Source organism: Coturnix japonica, chromosome 3, assembly GCF_001577835.2.
Source record: "Coturnix japonica isolate 7356 chromosome 3, Coturnix japonica 2.1, whole genome shotgun sequence".
In the NCBI taxonomy this organism is placed as follows: Eukaryota; Metazoa; Chordata; class Aves; order Galliformes; family Phasianidae; genus Coturnix; species Coturnix japonica.
The window spans coordinates 60,901,363-60,927,603 of record NC_029518.1 but is presented as its reverse complement, the minus strand read 5'-3'; the positions used below and the strand labels follow the sequence as shown (position 1 = coordinate 60,927,603).

Genomic DNA, 26,241 nt, shown 5'->3' with positions numbered 1-26,241 from the left:
AGGTAGATTTCTCCAAATCTGCAGAATGAGGGTGAAATGCTGCAGATGAGAAAGGGACAAAGTGTGAGACTGATGTTAACAGAAGACTTAAGACAAAGTTCCCTTTTATTTTTTCCCCTTCCTGCTCCATTTTTCTGATGGAGGAGTGTTGTTTTTTAAAGTCTGTGCACAGATCTGTTGCAGTCTTACAGAAAAGCAGCATACCTACCAGGTTTGTGACTTCTGCTCCAGAAGGGAACAGAAAATGTGGTCCAAAAATTGCTCTTCCGCCTCTTGCAATTTTCTGTTAAGCCATCTGGTCAGCTTCTGGGGATTTTGTCTTAACCAGCAGATTAAAAAGAAAAGAAAAAAAGCTGGCTTTGGTTCCATTAGTAAATCTGTCACTCGATTCTCTTTCCAAAGGCTAAAAACAGATGCAGTGCATGTCATCCTGCACAAACATCATTTTGTGCAGGAACAGTACCAGATCACCTAATAATAGTTCATGTTAAATGACAGTGCAGGACTGGGATGTACCTAGCTTCCCATTACTGACTGGGTAGGTAGCTGTGATGTCTGACTGCTCCCTGGGTGCCTCTGCTACCACAGGATACCCTCTCTGGGCACACCTTTAGAGCAGTTGCTCATCCCAACCTAAGATGTGTTCACAGTGAGTGGGATAAAGCCCTCCTTGTACCTGCCTGTATTCCTCTGCTTAATGTTGCAGGAGTGCAACTAAACTTGATGTCTGATAAATAGGCAACTGAAGTTACAGAAGAGAGAATGCTGTCCCATGAGATGAAGTGCCCTCAGCATTTGCTGTTTTCAGCCCCTGGATTATTCCTTCAATGCAGTGAGAGGGAGTTTCGCAACTTGACACATTATGTTCAGTTCTTGCTCTGTGTGTGTATGTGTGATGCAAGGCTGGGCTGCTGCTATACCACTAGGAATGCTTACATTTATATGCCTGCAGATTTGCCATTGCTCAAACACAACTCAGGGGTAAAACTTGCACCTACACAGCTCCCCTTCTGTCCCGGCATCTTTTTGAAGCTGAAAAAGTAATCATGATGATTTGGTAAAGGTACAAAATTATTCAAGAATTGAGAAACATATGTAAATACCCTGCTTTGTCTTTTAACGCCTCCACATTCTTATTTATTTATGTATTATTTATTTATTTCATGGGTAAGGTTTTTTTTTATCAGCTCTGAATACAGTCTGAAATTTCTTTTTGGAAGGGAAGAAAGGACTCAGTGAATCATAAACACTTGATATATAGCTTTTATTTTAATACCGTGCTTGTGAATGATTTTGAAGTGGGCTTATTTTCTCTAACAAAAAGCACTGCCTGTTCTGTGGTGTTTTTTCATTGCACCATTGAGTATTAGTAACTTCATTTGTGTATGGCTGAGAAAGCTCATGTAAATTAGCATGCTTAACGAGCTTTCAAACAATACAGAAGGCTGAGTGCAGTGAGCAATGAGAAAATACATAACCAAATGTAGGAGAAATATTATATGCAAGGTACTTGAATTTCAGACATATTTAATGCGTACCTTGCTTTTAAAAACAAAAATATACGCAGTGATGGAGTCCTCAGAACAATGCTGCCTCTACTACTAGATTTTTGTAGAGACAATTTAACTGTGTTGTTCCTGGCCAAAATATCTTTTTTGTTGCTGTTGTTCAGGAATATTCTCCCTCTTTCCCAGATCAGAACATTTAACTTACTTAATTGATGGCAGCTTCTGTATCCTGAGAGAAAGAACATTGGGTTTCTGTAGCAGCTGCTTGGATGTTAAATCATTTTAGTGGTGGATGTGCCTTGGGAGGCAATCCAGCACCATGCTCATGTTTTGTGTGTACGGCAAGTGAGAATGGGTGGTCCGGTGGGAACAGTGACTTAGAGAGGCCCAGTCCTTTGGGAAGTTTGTTAAGCTTAAAGAGAATCCAAAACTTCAGCACCTCAGAAGAAAAACATTCATCATCTTGCAGGATTGAACTACAGTAACACTTTACTGAGAGTAGTCTGTGAAGCTGTCGTTACATTCCTTACCCAGTAACAACTAATTTGGGTCTTTGGAGTATGTAAAATGCCATCTTAGGATCTGATTTTGCTCCCATTGATAAATTTAATCTTGATATAATAACCAATGGGATGATACCACTGGCCTTGTTGGAATTTTACAATAATTTAATTTTAATGGGCAAAGATAATAAAAGAACTGTTTGAGATAACTGTAACTTTTAATTCCTATGCCTTTTCCTCCATGGCCTTAGTACCTCTTCATATTTCTCCACCCACCATAATCTCTATTTTAAAGCCTGTCTTTATAATGCTAGGGTGGATGTTAGTCCATTCATCTTCTGCCTGCAGGAAATAGGAGGAACTCATGGGGTGCAAAATATCTGGATGGAAAAAGCTTTTACAGGACTGTGATATTTTTATGTGCCTTTCCTGACACCTTATCTGATAAATCTACTGCTCTTGGACTGCAGGGACTGAACTTCAAGAGATACAGAGAATGATTGACAGCCTCCAGAATCCCCAGGATCCCAGTACAGTAGCCCAGCTGCTAACTGCTCACAGAGACATAATGTTTCTACAGTTTGATGCTGCAATCAGACATCGACTACGGTAGGAATTACAGCTTGCTGGGAATAGATATGGCACTTTATTATTTTATTATTAGAAATGGGTTTACAGGGAAAAAAAAGAAATGTAGGAAAGATTAATTTAAATTTTGTCCCTGCTATCTACTCCAAGTATGGGTAGGGACGTACTTCCTGGCATTCACCAATATTAGTGAGAATACACGCTTCCCTGAGTGTTCTCAACACACTGTGTCCAAGTACAGCTGTCCTACTAGCTGGTCATCATAGCACCTTTATCTTGTGATTCATAGTTTACTAAGTTAGGGGTGTTGGTAGCTACAGCCAGGTGAGGGAGTCCACCAGAAGAGAAACAACTCCTGGACTTGGTCCTGGATAACATGTGTGACCTAGTTCAAGTTGCTACAGTTGAAGAGCTGTTCTCTAAGAGCATGTTTGCAAGAAGTGTCCTTGAAGGAACAGTGAAAGCAGAATAAATATCATCATAGCTGAAATCAGCTTCAAGAGGGGAAACTAAAAACCAAAAACAAACCAAAAACAAACAACAAAAAAAAGCCCTGCTTGCTGAAGAAATAAAGTATAAGCTGGGGGAGTTAAATCCTTACAGATGGCATGGAGACTCTGGAGACATACCGGAGGCACTCAAGAAATGTGCACCACGTGTAAAGAAAGACTTAAGAAAGAGTAGGAGGATGCTGGCATTGCTAAACAGCAAGATTAAGCAGATCATTAAAGCAAGAAAGAAGTATCCTTAAAGAAACCAAAGTTTCATTCCAAAGAAGAAATTAAAGTGACTGTGAAGTGTGATGGGTTAGATGTAAAATGATTCAGGACAGTCCAGCAGTGATTTTTAGGAATGATCTTTCTGAAGGCAGTAAGACAAATAATAACTCTTGTTTCAAACATACCACTGCTCAAGCCTGTCTAGGTCTCTCTGAATGGCATCCCATCCCTCAGGCATGTCAACCACACCCCACAGCTTGGTGTCATCAGCAGACTTGCTAAGGGTGGACTTGGCCCCACTGTTGATGTCAGCACTAACTCCTGACATCACTCATCACTGATCTCCACTCAGATAATGACCACTGTCCACTACTCTCTGGACTTGATCCTGCAGCCAGTTGTTCATCCATTGAACGCTCCACCCCTCAAATCCATATCTTTCCAATTTGGAAAGAAAGATGTTGTGGGGTACTGTGTCAAAGGCCTTACTGAAGTCTGGACAGATGTCATCACTGGTGTTTCTCTTGTCCATTCATGTAGTTACACCTGTATAGAAAACCACTAGATTGGTCAAGCAGGATTTGCTTTTAGGGTAGCCATGCTGGTTCTCCACTATCACCTCCCTGCTTCCACGTGCCTTAGTACAGCTTTTAGATGGATCTGCTCCGTGATCTTTCCTGACACAGAGGAGAGACTGACAGGTCAGTAGTTCCTGGGATCAGTTCCTTTTTATAAGGAAGGAAGGAAGGAAGTCAAATGCACATGAGGAACAAGGATTGTTTCATGGTCTTCTCTGGTGTAAGGTGCATCAAAAGTGAACAACAGGTAGCTGTTTCTGAGCAAAGACAGCTCTTGCAGATGGCTTGTAATTAGACTGTGTGGTTTCTTGCTACATGACACAAGGGTAAGAGCTCATAGGACTCAGAGTGAGACTGCATGGGCTCAGGGAGAAATCTACCAATGGCTATTAAACATTCAGAAATCAGCTCTGGCTGAGGAAATGTGTAAGCTACAATATTTTGAAGAATATCAGTGGGAAATGCAGCATATGCTTGCTTTGATTTTTGCATCCTCCTCATGAACTCACTTTGGGAGACAGAATTCTGGGCTGGAGGGGCTGTTGCTCTCACCCATTATGACCTCCCTAGTGCTACCCAGTGGAATTGCCCAATAGCTGTATGTATTTACAGACTAAATGATTTTCTGGACTCTCACAAGCAGATAAAACACTCTTGTGCTTCTGTTTCTGTTTTTTTCCTGATTAAAATACTGTAAGGAAATTGGTGAGGGAAAACTTTTTCCTCACACGAGGAACTGTGCTTTAAAAGGAAGTACAAAGAAGTACAGTGTGTCCTGTTCTTCGTTCTTACTACACAGGATGATAGGGGTTGGAAGGGATCTCTGGGGATCATCTCGTCCAACCTGCTGCTAAAGCAGATTCCCTACAGCAGGTTGTTCATATTGTATTTGCAATTAGTTTCCATTTTCTTCACACCAGGGCATACAGTGTGGCAATATATCACAATCTCGTAGGAACATCTTTGCTAGGTTTAATTCCTGAAGCTGTTATTTGTCCTTGTGACTCCTTTGTTAGTCTCCGGCTGATAAGAACTGCATGGTATCTTTAAAAGCGCTTGTGTGTGTGGAAAAAAATAGAAGAACAGATCTTTTCCTTAGAGTCACTACTCAAAGGAGCAAGTGCAGTTACAGTTGGAGCCGATTGCTTCTCCTATTGCAAGAATCAGTTCATCATGGGCTCTGTTTTAAAGGCACATGAATGAAATACAGGAAAACTGAGTATGACAGAGGGGCTGTGATGAAATGGCAAAGTCATGGCTAAGCTTGGTTGAAAGACATATTTATATGATGGGTGAAGTGTAGTAAAAAACAGCTTTATGCATGCAATTGCACAGCACAGTGCAGTACAAACATTACAAGTCGGTCCCCAAAGCAATATATACCTGTGGTATAACAGCACTCTGCTGGTTTGGCAGCTCCTGCTGCTTAGCCAGGCTGTGCTGTGTCTACATGGTCCAGCACTTGCCACGCGAGACTGGGTCTTATGGGAAATCAGCAGTGTTGTTGTTAGCGTTGTTGCTAAACTCATCTCTGGACCCTGGGAAGCCGGTAATTCAGGTTCCAAAGCTTCATAGGCAGTTCTGGAAATGTAAGTGTTAATGACTGTCCCACTTTGTAGATGAAATTTTCTCAGTATCAGGAATAGCAAATAGAGCTCCTGCATCTTTCAGCGACCTGACTTTAACTGTATGTTTTGCTGTAACTGCCCCCAGTCAGATGTGCTTTCACACATACATCACTAAGTGTCGTGTCTGTTTGTTTTAATTGTAACATCTGCAATGATCACCATCACTCAGTATTATGTCAGGTTATAACGAGGAGAAGGGACGAAATTCTGTTGAGGAACATTTTGAGATTATTTTTTTTTAAACAGTCTGAGCTCTTCATAATACAAAACTGTTGATTCTTTCACAGAGAGACATTTTTGTCCTCCGGGAATGTTTCAGCCTACCAGAGTATTACAGACAGGATATACCATGCACTGCCTCCCCTGAGTAACTGTATGATTCCAAGTGTGTTTGCTGCACAGCTGAGGCTCCCACAGGTGCTGGATGTTCAGAGCTGCAGAGTGAGTAAAGGCTGCATGCAGAGATGCTGTTCCTCTGTGCTGAGCTCCCTGCAGAACAGAGTACTCTGCAATTCTTGCTAGGGTGCTCACTCTTCCCGACCCTGATCCAAAGAACCTAACAGCTAATTAAAACAATTCCCATGATCAGGGTTTACTAACTTGATTTGTCATTTGGGGTTCTAGAAAACATTCTACAAATGTGAATGATAAATGTGAATGTAATCACACTGGTGTCACCAAAATGCAATTATTCTCTATGCTATATGTTGGAATGTTTTGCCTATCTATACTTTGCTGATATTTTTAACATTCTGTTTTGCTTAATAATCCTTCGAAATTCTCTCATCACCTGACAGCAGTTTTGATTGCCCAATGTGTCTGTCATGATTGCACATAAAGTAGTTCAGTCTTCTGCTTTCTTAGCCAGAGCATCACACAGAATTACACAACACCAGATCAGCTATCTAGGAGGAAAAGGAGCACTGTGAATGACACTGGCAAAAAAGCTGGTGTAATGCTAAGGGAAGTAAAGGTGAGTCTTGCTGGTGATATTAGCATGTTCCAAGGTAGAAGGCAGTTGTAGATCATCGTGTTAACTTCATGTTTCCTCATCTTATATGGGACTCTTGTAAGTAATTACACATTGTTCTTTTTTATGAACAATCTTCTCTTCTCTTTTAGACACTCATGCAATTTCCTTGGAGGACATTCCTAATGGATGGAGGATTGTTTCCAGTCACTATCAGCAACACAATAAATTTAAATTACAACATGCAGGTACTGTGAGACAGCAGCCTTGTGCTTATGTCCAAAGACACAAAGATAAGATGAATCTACAAAGCAAGAGGAAAACAAATACCACCTCATTTCCCATCTTCACTTCTTAAGAATAGGACTGAATCAAAAATATCTCTCTCCTTTCTATCCAAAAGCCCATTATACCATTTACATTATTTGGTCTTAATTCAAGCAGAGCAGAGCATTTTATGTTGACAATGAACCTCTAATTGTCATGTTCCTGCTACGCTAAAACTAAAGAATCAAATAATTTTTATGCATATGTGTTTTAGGACCACAGTGCTAAAAGCTTTAACTTCATTTGGGCTTATAACATACACAGAAAAACAATCCATGATCACAATAGCTCTAATTTGCTACCGTTGGGCTCTGAGCAATAAACCTTTACAATCTCTCTCTTCCTTTTTAGTTATGCCTGTGTAGCCTGAATGATGCAGACCGGGGAGTTGCTCATGGGGAGCTAGCTGCCATGCAGTTTCTAATGGAGGATGTTCTGCAGAGCCACAATGAGTCCGCTGTGGAAGATCATGCTGATTGTCAAGGCTCCTTAGCTAACAGTAAGCAGGTACCTCCAGCAATTCAGTTTGTATGGCATCATGCACCTTCTCACTCCAATGAGAGTACTCATTGCAATCAAAACTATCTCTGTTTGTACAGACTAGCTGCAAGTTTTGTATATGGAAGAGTTTGTCACTTATCTCATTCCACTTTACATGCATGAGATGCTATTAAGCAAAGAAAGGCACATGAAAAGCGTACCATAGCTTTCTGAGGCAAAAGATTTCCCTGTAACTTTCAGCAGAACTCAGCAGAGATGACTGACCCAAGCGCTAACTGGTTGCAGAGCAGCAAAAAAATATGCAAACTTCTGCTGAGGCATCAAGATCCAATTGCATCATGTAACCTGCTGAAGTCTTTTCTGGTGCTATGGAAACAGCTGGAAATATTAAAGGCAGAATGGGGCCGGCTTAAGCTGAGAACTGAAGATATCAATACAGTACCTCTCTACAAAGAGTTCTGTGAGCGATATGGGTAAGTTACCGTGGATGCAGGAGTACTCCAAAGTGACTAAAAAGATGATAAATGAGGGAAACCTCTGACTTCTTCACCCATTTTCATCCTGTCACTCTCTTTCACTGGTGTTTTAGCAGAATTCTTCCAACATCCCCCCCCACCTTGGCTCAGCTCAGAGTAGTAAAGGATAGAAAACTGGATGATATCCATGAGGGGCCCTTCTGGGAGTAGAAAATGGAACACTGCTTTTTAAAAAGCTTTGTCCCAGGAAATCACACAAAAGAAAGTGAAAGTGTCAGATAACGCAGTAAGGGTGAAATCTGTGCTTATGCTAAAAACCAGCTGTCATGCAGGGGAGCACGGAGAAAGAAATGAATGGAGGAGTTTCTGTGCTGCAGTGATAGCTCTTTCCTAGCAGGTGATCTCCCTGCTGTGAGAATGGGACTATTTTAAAGCATGTGCTGCACCCCAGAATCCCACTGTGCTTTCCTCTCCTTGCAGGGATGAGAACTTCCTACTTCCCTCTCCCTCAGCGCTGTGCTAACCTTTGTGTGTCCTCCCATCAAGGCTTTAAAAGGCAGTGTGATTAAAGCAATAAAATCTAACGAGGTATATATGCCTTGCTAATGGCTCCTGTACTTCCCAGAGCAAAGGGAGCATCAGCACTGGCACTCAGCACTCTGAAGCACTTAGCAAACCCATGACCGGGAATGAAGGGCTGCAGGCAGAGGAGGTGGGGGGAGTTTTTTGCTCTGCTTCCATGACAGTGATAGCCACATGCTTACTGGTGACCAGATCTCCCTGCTTTATTTGTTTTTCTCTCTCTTTCTTCCCCTCACTTTTCTTTTAGCATTATTATAAACCCGGAGAGCTCACTGAACTATGTAGTAAGTCAGCTTCCACAAAGAGATTATCTTGCCCTTCTTGGATGCTGGGTGGGACTAATGCATATTATGTGTGGGTTAGGAAAAGGGGCAAGGGGAGTAAAATCAAAGCTAAGGTCCAAAGACTGTGCATGCAAACGCAGTCATTTTGAGAAAAAGTATGTGAGAAATACCCATGTCTTGGTGTTTCTAGTACAGAAATTCTGCGCCCAGCCATGAAAGCCATGGCCAGGCAAATGGGCATTGAGAAGAACTTCAGAGAGCCTGTCACAGTCATTCAGCATGTACTTCCCCCAAAAGGAGTATCAGAAATTGAAATGAAAGTGTATCAGGTAAGGAGAACCTGCCTCAGTCCAAAGCACATGTAGCACAGAGCTAGGCACACAGTCACCCCAAAATGATATTAACCTTGTTACTATGCCTGAAATTACTGTATTTTGGGAAAGAATAGAAAAAGTAGATTTGCTTTGGCTTAATCTGGCTTTTGGTAGTTGGCAAGAGGATTTATAAAGAGGTCTAGTGTGAGCTAAGTATTAAACTATTTCAGGTTGGATATTATGAAAAAATCTCTTCTCAGAAAGTGGTAAAGCACTGAAACAGACTGCCCAGGGAGGTGGTGGAGTCATCATTCCTGGTGGTGTTTAAGGCGTGTAGATGTGACACTGAGGGTCATGATCAGTAGGCACTGTGGGAATGGGTTGGCAGTTGGACTAGATGATCTCAGTGGTCTTTTCCAATCTCAATTATTCTGTATTCTATGAAACCTGATTCCAGCTTCAAAAGCTTCTGGAAAGCCTGGAAATCTACATGATCCACGATGTGCAGAAGAAGATTAAGCAGGAGATGACTCTTGTGATATCTGAAAGAGCCAGACAAGAGAGCAGCCTCCCTACTGGTAAGAAGAATTAAAACACCCTTGCTGGGAAACATGGGGACCACAGACTCGGAGTGGAAAAGCAGCCCTGGTGCATCCTGAAGCAAAATATTTATGTGTGTGGATAGGAGAAGGGCTTTGGCCTCAACTCCTTGCATCCCGAAGCAGAGGCCAGTGACCAGCTCAACCATGGGAACTGTGTCATTGATGGAAGATGGTGTCAGAGTTAGATTCCCTAAACAGAAGATTTCACTTCCTCATTATAACATGGATGTTCAACCATAACTATTACAAAGACAGTATTGCAAAAAAAAACAAAACAAAACCCTAAAACCCTGAACACTAATTATTCTGGAGTTTGCAGGCATTTTGAAACAGGGTGATAAGACATTACTTTTCCCTTTCTCTTTAGTAGAGTTGATATTTTAGGTGTAGCAGTGCAATTTAAATGCCAGACTTTTAGCGTGTCACAAGTTTGCTTTGTACTATTACATCATGGGTATTTATGGGCAAGTATAGTAAAACAAAGTGGAAATAAAAGGATAAAATGTGCAGCTACTGGTTGAGGTTGCAGGCAGCCATAATTGCTGTTCAGAAATGTTCAATTTCACACAAAAGCCACATTCTTTTCTCAATATTTACAGAAAACTCCAATGCAGAGCTGTGGGCCAGGTCATTATTGACAGAACTGGTCCATAATGAACTAACATTTTGGCTTTGATACCAGAACAAATTTGATAGTGTCTCAGCACAGCCTCTGCAATCTGTTTGCAATGACATTTTCTTCTTGTTGTAAACATTTTAGCAAAGCTGGGAAAGCCTAAGCTGTACAGTGTACCCAGCATCAAATCCCAGGGACTGCTGAAGGATCGATATTTTGTGACAGTGATACCCAATGATGTGCTGTTTTATTGTCTGTTTTTTACTTTCCTCCCTTTATTCCTGCAGAGCTCTGGAAACACCAAGTAATGCAAGAAAATTTCTCTGTTGTGCGACCACAGATAGTTGAAACATTTGTTCAAAGGCTGATGGAAAACTATGAGGGATCAGATACAGAGGTACATACTATGCATTTACTAAATAACAATTAAATTATGTTTAGAGCTTTGTTTATTAAAGCTCTTGTCAATCAGTGGCCTAAAAGGGAAACACATTTCTTAAGCTTTTGATTATTCTGATTATGCTGTTTTGTAATAGCAGTGTTGGCAGTGAGCTCATGTACTGCCCCGTTGCCTTGTGACAGCTTTATTTCAGATCTCGGGTCTGTAATAATGTGAGGATGAGTTAGGGCTGGAGGTTGATGTGCAACCGCAGTGCAGGACTGCAGGGTTTTATGCAAGGATTCGGCAGCGGAAACTCTTCCTCCCTTGTCAGTACTAAGTCATGGGTCTCAGTGTGATGTTGGGAAGCAGTCTTAGGGGTTTTTTTGCAGTGAAATGTAAAGAAAATATTTATGACAACATGACCATTGCTGGTTAAAAATCACAATGCATGGGGTTTTTTTTGAGAGAAGGGATGATGGGCACTTGAGCTGGTAGATTCATTTCCCTAGTGAAAATTCTCTTTCGGCTTCAGATGGAAATTCAATAGATGATACAGTTGCAGGTAGAACCAGTCAAAAACTTGACCCATTTGTTTTCTAAGAAATCAGTAAAGCTGTAGATTGGGTAAAAATATCTACATTGAATAATTATATTTTGTGCTTCATTTCGATATCATGGAAGCATTTGATTTACAATAAGTGACCGTATTTCATTTTGATATATGCTGTATATAAAAGCTTGTGATTCAGGCAACCTGTAAGATTTCCTGTATTGTTTTCCTAGGTTACTTTTAAAAAAAGCCATTTACAGCAGTGCCTTACCATGCTGGGCTGTGACATCATGGCCAGAGAACGCAGCAACTTTGAGACCTACTCTATGTTTTATGAAAATATCCTCCAGCATCTGCACCATCTACTTTACCAAAAAGAGCAAGTATGTTCAGAGTACTGATTCTGCTCTTTTCAGGACTGGAGAAGGAGGTTTCTCTGAGTGGGGAGTAGTTACTAAGTCAATATGGAAGTCAAGCTGTCAGGCTGGGAATTTGTTGAAGCAGAGCTGTGCTGTTGTATAGACACTGCATAGTATTGTATAGTCACTGTGCCTCTCTGTTCATCATTTCAGGAGCTGCACGCTGTGGAAGATGGTGGAAATCAAAATGATACGTTCCTGACACAGGTAGGTGATTACGGTCTGTTGATGGCTAGTACTTGGTGATTCCATTTGGGACAGAGTATCATTGTGTGAAGACATGGTGACAGTCTTTGAGAAGAAAGGTAATAGGGCCCTAGAACCACTGTTTCTGTGTTCAGTGCCAGAAGTCTTGCCAGAAAGACCTGTGAAAAAAAGATGACCTGAAGGCAAAGCCTTCTGTTCTCCTCTTTATATCCAAAAGGGATAATGTGCTGGTAGGCTTTAAGATAAAACTTCCACTGATGAGCCTCTCTTCCTACACAAGGCATTTTCCTGGTGCAATTCAATCATATGCAGTGAGTGAGATAGAAATAGAAGTGTGTCAGGCATGTAGGCTATGCTGCAGTGTAGGTGGTAGGTAGGCTGCAACATAGTTCCATATACAACTGCTCTAAGTTGACTTTGCAGCTTCAGCTGTGGATTTTTAGTATATAATATCCTCCATTTGCCAGCTCATCACCACCAAATCCCTTTCTCATCTGCCACTTCCTTTGAGGACAAGACCACCCTAAGCACTCTGAGCAGCTCCTACTGTTTCCAGACTCTGCCTTAACCTCAGAAGAGATGTCCTGCTCCCAGTTCCAGTTGCTTTCTCACATGCCCACAGCAATTAAGGGGCTACTGCAAGAAAGAAGAGAACATGCTCAGATACTCAGTAGAGGTGATAGAAATCAAGAGAAAGGTTCAGCCGTAATCAGTCATGATGGAATGGTAGACTGTTTCAAAGCTAAAAATAATTCAAGGGAACAAAAAGGAACCATGTGGGCTTCTGAAAACTTCGTTTCATTTCATTTTTTGCCCCTATGAGCTCAGGAGTTGACTAACTTTTTGTCGATTTTACAAAAAAACAACCAAAACCCCAAGAAATTAACACATCAAAAACAGGAAAACCAATGCTGCTCTGCACAAAGATCACCAGAATTTTTCTGCAGGGTCAGGATTCATGTATTTTCTCCAACGTTCATTCTCAGACATCTCTAGGTTACGAGTGCCATAAGCCCGAGAGAAACTTACACAGAACATTTCAGTGAGAAAGCGAAGTTATTAGCACTCATTCCTTAGATCTGGCATGCAGATGTGCCAGGCAGCCTTACAAGCAGACAGTGCCATTGTCTGTAGCTACAATGCTTAGTTGTTGTCTTAATAATGTAACACACTAAGAATGTTTTTAGCTTTCTTCCACTGTGCTCATTTGATTGTAAATGCAGGTCAGTGCTATGGGAAAGAACAAATATTTATATCTAGCTATGACCCAGCCATGTGAAATTTAAATTGTCATTTATTTCAGTTTTCCCATGCACCTTCCTATTTGTTTTCACCTGCATGCCCTTTCTGAGAGTATGTTAATTGTCAAATGTTAACAAATGGAACACATAATTGTTTTTATCACATATTAAATGGTCTGTATGTACAAGCTTATCAGCAGAAGGCACATTTGCTCCGATAAGTGCATTACTTCACAGCTTACCAAATGAAGCCTGGTCACAGTTCTCCTGGCTTTCCCTCTGAAGACAAGGGATATTAGCTACAGCAGATCAGGCTCACCTGCAGAGCAGAGGTGTGTACAGGAGCTACTCCCAAAATCAGACTCACAAATCCTGCTCCCTAATCAAGCTCTCTAACCTCTTTTCCTGCTCCTCTCTCCTGCACTCACATTTCTTCCTGTCAGTACTTACACCTGCTACTAAAAACATCTTTCTTTCCTGATTACCACAAAAGGACTTTTTAAGGTTATGTATGAAACTGTATGTATGAATGACATTTGCACCCTTGAAGTGTTGGTCCTGAACAGTCACAATTCTTCCTACTGTTTCTGGGAAGAAGAAATTCTTCTAAACCAACAGAGATGTACATAATAGATTATTCCATAGCATCAATGGGTTTCAGTCACCCACTGGGTTGTAGATTATCACCTAGCCACTCAGGAAGATATTGTCACTCTGATACTTAATTCTGCACCACAGACCACATTCAGAGCTCTGAATCGTTTACTCCTAGGCAATGGCATTTGTTCATTTCTAGCTTTGCTCATTCACTTTCTCTGCTGTGATAGATTGCAGGGCTGAGTCATGAGATGATTATGGAAATAACTGCTCTCAGAGCCCAGCTCACTCACTTGGAGGATGAAAATGCTGGTCTCAAAGAGAAGATTAGAAAAGAAGTACGGGATGAATATGAATCATTAGTGCAGAACCTGTTTGGGACGTGCATCCATCTAAAAGTAGGTACAGGACTAAGAGGGGTATGCAACCAATCATTTTTTTGCACTGCTGACAATTTGCCAATATGTGTAGTACTCAAAGGAATAAATGGCTGTGATGTGCCAGGTGGGTGAGCGGATGAATCATTTATCTCCTGCTGTATACCTCAGAAGCACCTTGTAAAAATGTCTGGTAAGAGAAATTTTGTACCTGTTCCAAGATAGGAGGAATAGTCTCAATGGAACAGGTACCACATTAGAGAAAGTGATGGAAGCTCTTTTTAGTTACCGTGGAAGGAACTTTTTGGATATAATACTTCAGTTTGTAATGTTCTACATTATTTTTCTTGAAAACTTTATGTCCAATGTGTAATAATACTGCTCACTGTAACGATGCCTTTGTTTTTCAAGTAGTCCACAAGTAGTTCAAGTTTCTTTCCGGCAATATTGTATGTCTTTACTTAGAAAAATAATGATGCCCTATTCTTGCCTGTAGAAACTGCCAGGTCGTAACAGCATATTATAGAGCACCTGCCTGTATCAGGATCCCCAGGGTTTTGATTCATGGCCCAGAAGCCCATCAGTGTCTGTGGTCAGGACTCTGTTGACTTGAGGAATACTGAGGGTTAGTCCATTTCTCACCAGAATGTCTATTTTATCACCACAGTGCAACTGCTTCCATTGAATGCATACCTCCCAGGCTTGCCAATAAGTTGACTAATGATACAGTTCAAACTCCACTCCTTGCAATGTCTGGATGTAAAAGGAGTATTGCTCTGTCTTTCAGATACATTGACTCTAGGAAAATAATTACCAAGAAAGACCATCTGGTTGTAGCTGAGAGACTTCTGAAATCTTCTGAATATTGCTTTCCCATATGTCCACACTTAGTCTCTAATGGGTTCTGTTTATAATTGCAGGGAAAGTTGGATGTCTATCGACTTAACATTGAGCAACGAGTGCTTGAAATCATCAGTGAAGTGAGAAGGGAAGGAGCTGACAATATGATTGATCTGAAGAAAAAGTTTGGCTCCCCTGAAACCAATGATGGCCTGGGAGAACAGTTGTCTAAAGTAAGGAAACAAATAAGCCTGTCAGTAAACGAATGTAAGGATAGTATCTTGACTGAATTTGTTCAGGCTGGCTTAAGATACTGCATTCTCTCTTGGATATCAGTTAGGTGAAGAGCATGGAGGTGGCCCATTACTAGACTCTGTTGATGGCTACCAATTTGTTGGGATGTTATGAATCAGTCGTCTTTGACTGTGTGTTGTACTCCAAATACAGAAATTTTAGGCTACACCCAGGAATTTGATCCCTAGTATCTGCATGTATTTGAATTGAGTTTGGTTTTAAACATAGGAACTCTGCTTTGACTGTCATAAGTGAAACTAACCATACTTTCCATATAGGTGAAACCAGAGGTTGAACTTAGATCTGAGCAAGTATAAATGTGAACTTGTATTCAATCATATGTCAGGCTGTTTTTGTCGTCTGTTATTGTTGTCTCTGTTTTGAATGGGGGAAAGACAAAAGGAAGTTAGAGTGAGCCAGATAAATGTGTTGATAGATCTGAGTGTTGTGCAAGCTGTTCACATAAAAAGTTAGAACAAAATCCTTTTTTTTCGAGAAGGGTTACTTAAAATCAAATATATATTCAAATTTGTTTTGAGAAAGTGTCCCTGAAACTGATATTCTGGGAGATACAAACTAAAGCCTGGAAAGTAATTTCCTGGATACAATTTCCAAATCAATCCCCTTTAGAGTCAAACATATCTCTTCTCGGCAAAGTTCAATTTGTACTGAAACTATGGTAGTCAGTCAGTGAATACAAATTAGATCAAATGGATAATAGCTAAATATTTCTGTCTAAAGTGAATATGCCTGCAGATCTCTTTAAGCAGAGAAACTTGTAGAGAGGATATAAATGTAATACCAACATAGCAAGAAGAGCTTTCAACCTCCTTCTGAGCCTAGGGAACAAGGATGCTCAGAAGTAAATGAGAAACTAGTGAAAATGGAAGAAGTCTGTGTCTGAGAAGGCTGCAGGGTGACTTCCACATTCCCAGATAGAAAGTATTTTGTGCTGAAGCAGTGAACAGGGAAAGCTGGGAGCTCATGTGCAGACAACCATCTGTGGTGTGGGCAGGGTCACAGAAACTTTGTGAGCTGGTGCACACCGCTACAGCAAGGGCATGGGTGGCTACAGGGTGTTTTAAGAAGGATCAGCAGGCAAGAATTACACTCTGTGTGAGGAGTTCATTCCCTAGACTGAGGTCTTATATGAGTATGGAAACGTACTACTGAAATTCTACAGCTCAGGGTTAGAGGAAGAAGGAATACTGGTGATGATTAATGACTGTGATAAGAATCTGCTGCAGACTCCTGGTCAAGAGTAGAAATTTGTTGTGCTGTCTACCGAGAGCTAAGAAGAATGTTTTTTGACTTGAGACCTTCATCTTTCTGAAGGTTTTATCCATCTGGAAGTCTACTGGAAGTGGAACAAAGCATAGTAACAGCACAGTCAGTTCCTAGCCCACATTACTAATAATATCCTAAATGCAAATGCTAGAGAGCTAGCCAAGGAAAATCCGGATTTCTGTTGCTCACAAATGGAGAAGATCTAGTGGTAAATACAGGTATAATCTGAGGCTGCAATGACCATGAAATGATTTCAGGATCAGGAGGAAGACTGTAAAATTATGCTGGAGAACAAAGACTTGGAAATTCAAAAGTGCTGACTGGCACATTTTTGGGGATTGCTAGGCAGAATCACCTGGGCAAGGGCCATAAAGGGAAAAGGTGCCCAAGAGAGCTGGCTGATTTTTAAAAGAAAACTTTAAAGATTTCACGATCAACTGCCCCACTACGCAGGTTGACCAGGGAGATTAACAGAAACTTGGCCTTACTTGACTTAGCAAGGAGGATTTCCTTAAAGAACTAAAATGCAAAAAGAGATACAGCAAGTAGCGAAGGTGTGAACAGGCAACAAAGACAAAATCTCAGAGTTCAGGCCCATAGTGATGAAATTAGGAAGGCCAAAGGTCAGTTGCAGCTAAGACTAATATGAGGCACACAGGATAAGAAGGTGTGTGGACACTAGATGGTAGAGCTTCAGTGCAGAGACAGCTTGAAAAATGTGAGGGCTGGATTTACAAAAGCCTTGCAAGACAAGCTACAAAAGAGATGCACAGCCCCAGGCATTGGTACAGGTACATTGAGAGTGGCCAAAAGACAGCTGGGTGTTGTTATTCTACCCAGCACTGATGAGGAGGCACCTGGTACATAAGCCCATGGGAGGAGCCCAGCAGTAGGAGAGGGATGTTTGACCAGTGGCAGGATGTGGAGCACATTGCCTCCAAGAAGAAGTTAAGGGAGCTGGCCTGGTTTGGTCAGGTGGTGATCTTGAAGCAGCTACAGGAAACCACAAACATGTTAAAGCCAAACTCCTGGCAGTGGCAGATGGTAAACAAGGGGCCGCAGCCACTGGCTGTGGTGAGGGAGGTTCATGGCAGACAGCAGGAAATCTCCTTCATTAGGAGGCTGGTGCAGCAGTACGGGTAGCCTGTGAGAGCTCCACCTCAGCAGTTCTTCAGGATGTGGTTAGACAAGAACATAGTGGATGGGGCTTAATGTTGTCAACAGTCCTGCCTTCAGCAGGATGTTCAGCCAGGTGTCCTGGGGCCTGAGCCTCTAGAGGTCCTGCACAACCCTTGCTTCTATGGTTTTTGTGTAGTGAAGTCTGCTCTTTTAGACCAAGAAAACAAAGCCCAGTGACTTTACTATACTCCATCAATGTTGTTCTTAATAAGTAGACTGCAGTTAGGGTGAACCAGGCTACCACTACTGCATGAACCAGAAGCTCCATCTGGCTTAATTACAGTTTTTATCATCATTAACTGTGCTTCATTTCTGAGGGACATACCTGCTTGTTATTTTTGATTATGTTTCTTCCATTTGTTCCTCAGTTTCTGGGCAATGTTCACATTTCCTGTTTCCCTGGAGACACGGTAATAGAAGTTTATTGCCAAAGACTGCATTGTTTCAAACAGCAAAGTTTGAACACTTGAGAATTAAAATGAAATACAAATAGTCGCATGCTCTCACAATTGTATTTACTTCAAAACCACATGTACTTATTGGAGTATGTGATCTTTGTGGGTGTCTGCGCTTACTGATGTCTCCTTTAGCAGGAGCAGCTGCAGATCTTGCAGGATGAAAATATCAGCCTAAGCAAGCTGGTGTGCAAGCTGAGGGCTCTGAACTGCTGGAAACACACCACTCAGAAAGCACAGCTCTCTGCAAAGCTGAGACACGCTGAGAAGGTCATACTTCCTATCATTGTATCTGTTTTTCATGCTGAATTGTCTACTAAGTTAGTAGTAAGATTGGGCAGACATTATTATTCAGTGAGCATATATGCTCTGATGGTAACCGAAGATTTTAGGTATAAATGCAGATTTCTTTTTCCCCCTCTAAGTTGTGGATGTGAGGGTAGTCTTGGCTGTGAAGATCATGAAACAAATCAGCCTTCTTCAAGACAGAATCTAGGAAGGGTGAGCAGCCTACAGTATTCCTAATTCTGCTGTTGACTCAGAAGAGTATGGCACTTTATCAAAATAAGCTATTTCATAACTGATGAAATCATGTCAAAAAAGAGGACAAGCAGGCACGAAGTGAAAACGAATGTGGTCAAATGCTGAGGGTTTTTTGTTTGCTTTATTGGTTGCTTTTTGTTTGTTTTTTTTCCCCCCCAAAATTGGTATCTGCTTAAACAAGGCAGAGCACAGAATAAGCTTTATAAATTTAATTACAGAAGTACGAGATGAAGCACAAAAATGAGAGAATTAAACTAAAGTGAAGATGAATGGAGAGAAGAGTGCCGTGCTGCTTTAAATGAGGCTGATTAGAATGGAACAAACAGGTTATTGATTGCCGAGTAGGTTAATTAGCCACACATGTCAAGTAAAGGAAGGGCAGAGAGGATCATATTTGCTAACTTATAAAGAGTGAAAGCAAAGTGGCTTTTCTATGCTTGTTAATTTTAAAGCCAAATAAAGCTGGATGTGCATGTGTTCAGTTCAGCTACATCACACTGATGCTGAATTGTTAGAATGATTTATTAATTGATATTAAGTGTAAATCGGTCAAAGATGGATTGAATTACTACAAACTTGTAGATTTAAATAAGAGCTATTTAAAAGGAAAGTCTGAAGCTAAGAAAAATAAATGGGAATTTTTGTCTTTTTAAAACGATAAAGTAGCTCGTCTCACTGAGACAGAGCTTTCTTCTGTGTGATCCTGCAGCAATCTTGCAGATCCAAGAACTTGTATTCTGCTCTAAGTGCAGAGGCTGCTGAACCTGGCTCTTGACAGGGCAGGAAAGCAGAGAGGGCAGGCCATTAAATCCGTAGCTGATGTAACAGCATGTATATATATACACATTTGTGTTTGTGCTTAAAATGAACAAAAAGACCCTGCCCAGAAGGAAAACAAGCTACATCACACACATTTTTTCCTGTACAGACAATGAAGGAATAAACAGATTATTAAATGGACAGGTCTTTCTAATGTGCAAGGAAGATGAAATTTTGCTCTGAGCTTCTTTACACACAAGAACTTGAATTGTTGATTTGTGAATACAAGTAAAGACATGCAGTAGTGCTGTGTGAAAGATTATTATTAAAAATCAGCCCTTGATAGAAGAAAATGTGAACAATTCAATACTACTTTACTAAAAATCCCTTAGAGATTACTTCGTAAGAAATCTACCACGATGTAGAAGAGAAAATCACTGCTCTTGTAACTGTTCCAGTCATGTACTTTCTGCTTACAGGAAGCTCTTCAAAACAAAAAAGAGTGTCTTAATGCAAAGATGATGGCAGAACAAGAGGTGACTTCATTGCAGGGTCAGCTTGTGTCTGCATGGAAAGCTCTTGAAAAATCTCAAGCAGAAAATGACAAGCTAAAGAAACAGCTGCATAAGCAGGTATCTGAATTAAACGGGTCCTTGTTCATCAGCATAGCAAACTGAATTCTCCTCTCCACCTTGCTTGCTTTAATGAGGATTTTGCCTACTGTTATTTTAGGAAAGAAACGGATTCAAAACCAAATATGTAATACGATTACTGAAGCTAAATACAGATTTTATAGCACGGAAATAGTGTGTCCATTTGAGCCTTTCCACCATTGCATGTAGAACTAGGGAAAAACTGTAGCATTTTGAAAAGTTCAAGTCCCACACCAAAATGAGAGCAGTAGGCACTATACGCACATATGCTGTCAGCAACGCAGGATAGGGCAACAAAGCTAGTGAGGGGTCTGGAGCACAGGCCATATGAGGAGAGGCTGAAGGAACTGGGAATATTCAGCCTGGAGAAGAGGAGGCAAACTGAAAAGCACACCCCTCACGTGCAAGCTGATTAATGCCAGGCAAGACGACTATGGAAAATAAGCCTTGCCAAACCAACCTCACCTCATTTTCCTGATAAGATTACGAGCTAGGTATATAAGCACAATGCAAGAGATATAATACATATTTGGAATAATCTTATAACAGTTGGGCTAGCAGTGTACGCCTTCTGTACTTTAATTTTAATATCTTATGTAGTATCAATAAAAATGCTGACTGGATTAAGAGCTAGGTTTTTTGACATCTAGAAATGTGTTATTTTCATTAAATGAAAATGGCTTCTGATGGATTTCTAGTGGAGTTGGTGGCAGAACTGTCAGTATTCGAGATTTCAGTCAGTGTTGTGGAAATAAATATAAAATTATGGATTATAAAGTTTGCCAATGACATCTTTCACGTTAGTGAATTTGATGCTTCACATTTAGCGGATAATGATGTAGGAAGAGCAGCTGTACAGAATCGTACAGAGAGCTTGGTAACTCGAATATTCCTCCAAGAAGCTTTGTAGTGTGTAACTAGATGAAGAATGAGATGGGAAGCAAGATTTCTACAGAGCAGGATATCCGTATCCCTGGAAGGGGCAGGGATCATAACAGGCAAATGAATGACCGTGTGGTGCGGCAGTGGAAAGGATGGATGGTGCAGTCTTTTAATTTATAAAAAGCAGAATAGCACAGATAGATTAAAAACAGGTTTGTATCTACATACAGCGCATTTCAATACTGCCTCTGGTTCTAGGGTGCACTATAAAAAGATGAGAAAAGATTGAGAAGGTGTGGAAAAGGATTACAAAAAAATGATTCTTGAGAGCTGCTGAAAACAGTCTAGCAAAGGAATTTATATATTGTGCCTGTCTAAAAGGAGAATGACTTGATTATATTCTACAGACACTTCTGTAGGCAGAGAATAGCCGATGCTAAAGGGGGCTTAGAGAAAGGTGTAAATGAGAGGCAGTGCCTTGAAGTTGACGTCAGACAAACTGAAAATTGGAAATGAGAAATGATGTTGTAAAAATACGATTAGTCATAGAAATGATAATATGTCTGAACACTTTCAAGTTAAGGTCTTTCTGGAAAAGGCTGTTTTGCCAAACCAACTCATTCATTCCGGTATAAGGGTAATTAAGGTAAATGCTGGGGCATGTGACAATAAAATGTCAAATCTGTTGCTCAGTACTGAGCTTATTGACCTATGAACCTTCAGACTTTGTTCAGCTTAGAGATCTCCAGTGAAAAACGTTTGGGGTCTGAATGCTTTGAGCTCTGACTTTGTATTCAGGTTTTTCACTGGCGTGGGGTTGAATTTGAATGGTAAAGTAGTCTTCTGAACTGACAAGTTGCCAGTTCACTTTTGAAGGATCCACTGCATCCACCATCTTTTTAGCAGCCATTTTTGTTGTTGGTTTCAGTTTTACTTCTATTTCAGCTTCTGCTTCTTTCTCTTCTTCCTTGGTACAGATAGTGATGAAGGTGTTTACAAATCACAGACTTTATTCCACAACCCTTGGCTGCATGACAAGGCTTGAATTAATAGCTGGGGTTTGTCATACAATTGCATTCTGTTGTGATACAGCCTAAAACACAGCCACAGTTACTGGCTTTCTCTGCATGCAGCATATAAACAGCATTGTTCAAAAAAGATGTGCTCATTTCACCCTCCCCCCCTTCCTGTGTTTACGCTTTGCTTTTAAAGACAAGTCTCACATGCAGACCAGAGGCTGATTGCAGAAAGTAAATTACAGCAAACTGAGGAAATTGGAACCAACTGCCTTCTTGTTTACTTGCAATTGAACAAGTTCTAAACACGAACATTGTTTTGAGGCTTTTCTCTCTCACAAGCAATGCTGTAATTACACTACTCTATTCTCCTTCCCACTTACTTACCCTTCTCTTGCACTCCCTGTTCCTGCAAAATAGATTTTGGTTTGGGTTTTGGTTTGATTCTACTCTTTTGGTAAGATCTGACAGTAATTCAGATTTGATGACAACATTTCATCCTCTTCACCACCAAGCCATGTGGGATGGGGTCTCTCCTTATTCAGTTAAATTAGGGATGACATTTAAGAGCTGGTCACACCATTAAGAAATCTAAAAGGTGCATGTGAGAATTGAGGGAAGAAATCCAAGCCTGAAACTTTCATGATCTCATGTTGTAGAAACAAATGCTGTTGGAAATGGAACATCAGAAAACACAGGAAACCAGGAGAAGACAAATTCTCAGTATGGTGAAAGCTCAAAACACAGAGAAGGTGCTTGAAAAGATGGAAGAGAAAGGGCAGAAGATAAAATGCCTGGTGAAGGAAGCTGAAAAGCCTTCTAAAACAGGACTACTTCAACAGAAAAGGGCCAAAACAGCTTTGCAGCAGGTGAATTGTAACTACGCATTCCAGGAACAGAAACTAACATTTCTGGAGCAATGTCTCTAGTACCAACACTGAGCATATCCCATCAAGTGCATGACTTTCTCAGCACTTCAGAGCAGCCCTCCCACTGCTCTGGACCTGGATCCTTCAGTAGGAGCCTTGGCACTGAACTACCAAGTGAACATATGAGGAATGGGGCAGCTTTAACTCAGTCTGACCACAGAAATGGCACAAGTTTTTAATTAAATAAACTCATAGCATGGTACCAAACTGATACATTGTGTTTAAATTAAGTTGGTCACTGTATTGCTAATCCTGAATTTAGTATTATTGAGTTTCGAGGTCCACTTCCAGAGCATCCCCCTGTAAAAAGAACTATAGGGATAGCACAAATGGCAGAGCAATCCTTTTGCTGTGAAAAATGCAGTGTTTCCTTTGTAGTGTAGTCTGCAAAACAAAAGTTTGGAAACCACTTGATTAGGCTTTAACTAGAGGAATCAATCTCCTCATTGACAACACCGCAGCCACTGAAGTGTGCTAGACCTGGTGTTCTTGATCTAGAGAGGAAAAACTTTGTAATGTGCCTAAATGCCTCTCCTGCAAGCCAAGCAAGTGCATTCTGTCTTCAGTCTCCTGAGGCATCAAGGTGAAAGCATTGACTGTTCATCCTGCAGAAAGAGTCAGGATGACAAATGCTATTCTGCTGGGAATAATTCCTCATGCTGCTGGCACATTCTCCGAGCAAACTCACACAGCAGTAAGACTTCTGCCAAAGCAGTGACTGTGGACATGAGGCCACAGATTTATTTTCTGCCTGTGATGGGACTCTGAACTGTTTTGCTGTGTTTACAAAAGAACCCTTGAAGAACACGGAGGTGCCAGCAGCTGGATTAGCTGCAAGGAGAGCAGAAGGCACAACAGCAATGCAGCAGGGAGGGTTTTATTGCTGCACAGCAGCCCCAGCCAGCCCCTACATGATCATTAGCACTAACAAGCTCTATATTTAAATTTGTTTATCAAACTATGCAGTCCGTGGGAGAAATGAGCAAACAGCCGCTTGCTTTTTTTCACACACCTCTGCCCTGGAATTGGAGGGAGGGCTACACACAGAGAACAGTAAGAGAAGTCCTCTGTAGTGTTTTTACTTTCCTCCTGCAATGCCCTCCTATTAAACAATAACCAGAATGGCAATTTGCCCTGTTTCTGTTGTGTTATGCATTCAGGGGGATCACAGACATGCTTAGCAAAACTGTATTTATGGAAGCAGTGGCCTCTGATTCACAAGAGCTCACAGGGCATCTACATTCTTTCCTTTAAATCTAGACTCCTGCTTTGAGCCAGAGTTGATAGCCGATGAATTTCTATTGCTGACATTAATCCTTTTACCACCTTTTAGATAAGAAGCCAGTTAACCCAAGAGTTCAGCTTAAACCTGGAGGCCTTCCATAACATTGATGAACTGCCATGTCAAGTTTATAACCCGGAAGCTGCAGTTTCCCGGAGGAACGTGACTGCAGGTAAAGATAGATTGTATGTTGCAACCTGCTTTCTCGGGACAATATGTCTTATGGGCTATGTGCCACCTTCCTAGATCCTTCCATAACCTTTGAACCAATTGGTAACTTCAGCCAAGTATGAAAGAGAAGCCCTACTCCATAACAAAAGTGTATAGGTGGAAGAGAAGAGCCTAAACTAATCTCGAGGAAAAGCCAGGACTCAAAAGCCACGTGCCTTTTTTCACTCAAGCAGCGCAAGAAAAACTGAGTCTCACATTAATAGCTTTAAACAACAGCTCATGTCATCTTTTGCACTGTAAGAATATCATGGGAAATCCAAGGGGAGCTACATTCAGGGGAGGAGGCAGTTAAGAAACCAAGGATCTCAAGTGATAGGATATTGCCTTTATTAGTGTCTCTGGTCTTCTAACAGCTTGCTTACAAATCATGAGGGACAGTCAAACTGGTAATTCAAGGAGATGCATGACTATGATTCCAGGTACCTTTAGAGGAACCCAAAATAGCAGTGAGAACTTTCCAGATCTTAACTGACTTAACTGACTGACTGGAACGTAAAGCTTTACCAGATATTGTTCTTCTTTGCTGTTTCTTCTTTGTTTTTGTTCTTTACAGTGCTTATATAATTCAAGTTTCTTAGAACACTGATAAAGGATTTTTATTCCTACTGGCCTGAAATGGCTGCTTTTCTCCATGGTATCAAAATCCTACTGGCCCTTCAGTCTGACAAACTCATGCAGATGGGCAATCCCTAAATTGCACACCAAATAAATAAACAGGAAAAACAACAACAAGCTAGACTAGAATTTACCAGGGAATATATTAACTAACTCTTCCACTCCCGCATCTTTTCATCCTAGCTTTGAACAGTACCACAAAAGCCAGAGATACAAGGAGAGTAGATGCACATGATGAGGCAGCAAGAATTTTCTGCTTCACTAACCTGTCTCCTGCTGGGGGTATAAGTGCTGCTACTCTCATTACTATGAAAGAGAAGGGCTTGGGCTGAGCTGACACACAAAAACACTGCAAATAGTTTTTGTTCTGCCTTGTGTGAATACTATATACAAACCACTTTTTCCAGGCTAAGAAGCATGCCATTGTTAGAACTAGCCTGAGTGTTTTTCATTTTGCTAGATGTTATAGAAACAACAGCCTTGGAATTTATTCAATTCAAATCCCACTCGAACCGTGTTGTCAATAATACTCCAGGTTCCGCAGCTCAGATCCGGAATAACAAGACTGCAGCATTCACTCAGCTTGAGGACTACAAGCAAGAGCCGTTGGATCCTGACCCAAGAAGCAGCACTGTAAAAAGAAGAAACACTCGAAGACCGAAGACAGTAAGCATCACTGATGTTGTTGGTTAACAGTCTGATATGGTTGCAAAACAAATAACTCATTTGCTACTTTGCAAACTGTGGCTTGTATATATACCCAGGCAGGTTTCACCCATCCCTTCGCAGAATTATCTTCAAAGACCAGGCAGCCACTGTGCATGGCTAGCAAAAAGGAAAACATTTCCACTTGGTTTTTCGTACTGTGGAAAAATGGAGGGATGTGGGGGTGGCTGCATTTAGCTGCCAGGAAACTCCCCCCAGCCTGCAGTACCATGCAGTGGTTGGTGACTCTTCCTGTGTTGCTTTTGCTTTCAGGTACCCAGCAGACGGAAACAGTGCAGCAGACAGGCTGTTGCCACACCTCAGTGAAAAACCTCTTCCTACTGCCTTCATGCAGCTATGGGAACACAGATGGGTCTGGAAGTAAACTTAGATGCGTTTCTAGTCAGCCCGGGGCATTTTAGAAATTACTGATGAGTTGGCAGTCTTAAAGAGAAGCTCGTTTATATACAAATCAAAGGGAGGCAGCAACTCTCCAGTGCTATGCATGTATACTTCCAATATCATAGAATGGCCAGCCACCAGACCAGGATGCCCAAGGCCACATCCAGCCTGGCCTTGAATGCCTCCAGTGACGGGGCATC

The 26,241-nt window shown here is 41.2% G+C and overlaps 1 protein-coding gene across 10 annotated transcripts in view; it reads left to right on the top strand.

Moving 5' to 3' along the window:
* The window catches only part of CCDC162P, a 78,293-nt gene extending 52,052 nt beyond the window's left edge, over nucleotides 1-26,241 (top strand). For 4 of the 10 annotated variants that reach the window (XM_015858677.2, XM_015858673.2, XM_015858681.2 and 1 more), the window contains 18 exons: nucleotides 2,482-2,620; nucleotides 5,812-5,965; nucleotides 6,647-6,742; nucleotides 7,173-7,328; nucleotides 7,563-7,795; nucleotides 8,855-8,993; nucleotides 9,436-9,556; nucleotides 10,484-10,593; nucleotides 11,362-11,511; nucleotides 11,701-11,754; nucleotides 13,823-13,990; nucleotides 14,890-15,042; nucleotides 18,160-18,294; nucleotides 19,806-19,958; nucleotides 22,537-22,746; nucleotides 24,140-24,260; nucleotides 25,470-25,600; nucleotides 25,913-26,241. In XM_015858677.2, coding sequence (XP_015714163.1) covers nucleotides 2,482-2,620; nucleotides 5,812-5,965; nucleotides 6,647-6,742; nucleotides 7,173-7,328; nucleotides 7,563-7,795; nucleotides 8,855-8,993; nucleotides 9,436-9,556; nucleotides 10,484-10,593; nucleotides 11,362-11,511; nucleotides 11,701-11,754; nucleotides 13,823-13,990; nucleotides 14,890-15,042; nucleotides 18,160-18,294; nucleotides 19,806-19,958; nucleotides 22,537-22,746; nucleotides 24,140-24,260; nucleotides 25,470-25,600; nucleotides 25,913-25,966 — 2,477 coding nt within the window. In that variant the 3' untranslated portion in view covers nucleotides 25,967-26,241. The remainder of the gene's footprint in view (nucleotides 1-2,481; nucleotides 2,621-5,811; nucleotides 5,966-6,646; nucleotides 6,743-7,172; nucleotides 7,329-7,562; nucleotides 7,796-8,854; nucleotides 8,994-9,435; nucleotides 9,557-10,483; nucleotides 10,594-11,361; nucleotides 11,512-11,700; nucleotides 11,755-13,822; nucleotides 13,991-14,889; nucleotides 15,043-18,159; nucleotides 18,295-19,805; nucleotides 19,959-22,536; nucleotides 22,747-24,139; nucleotides 24,261-25,469; nucleotides 25,601-25,912) is intronic. The other 6 variants (XM_015858674.2, XM_015858676.2, XM_015858679.2 and 3 more) reach the window with 6 other exon arrangements.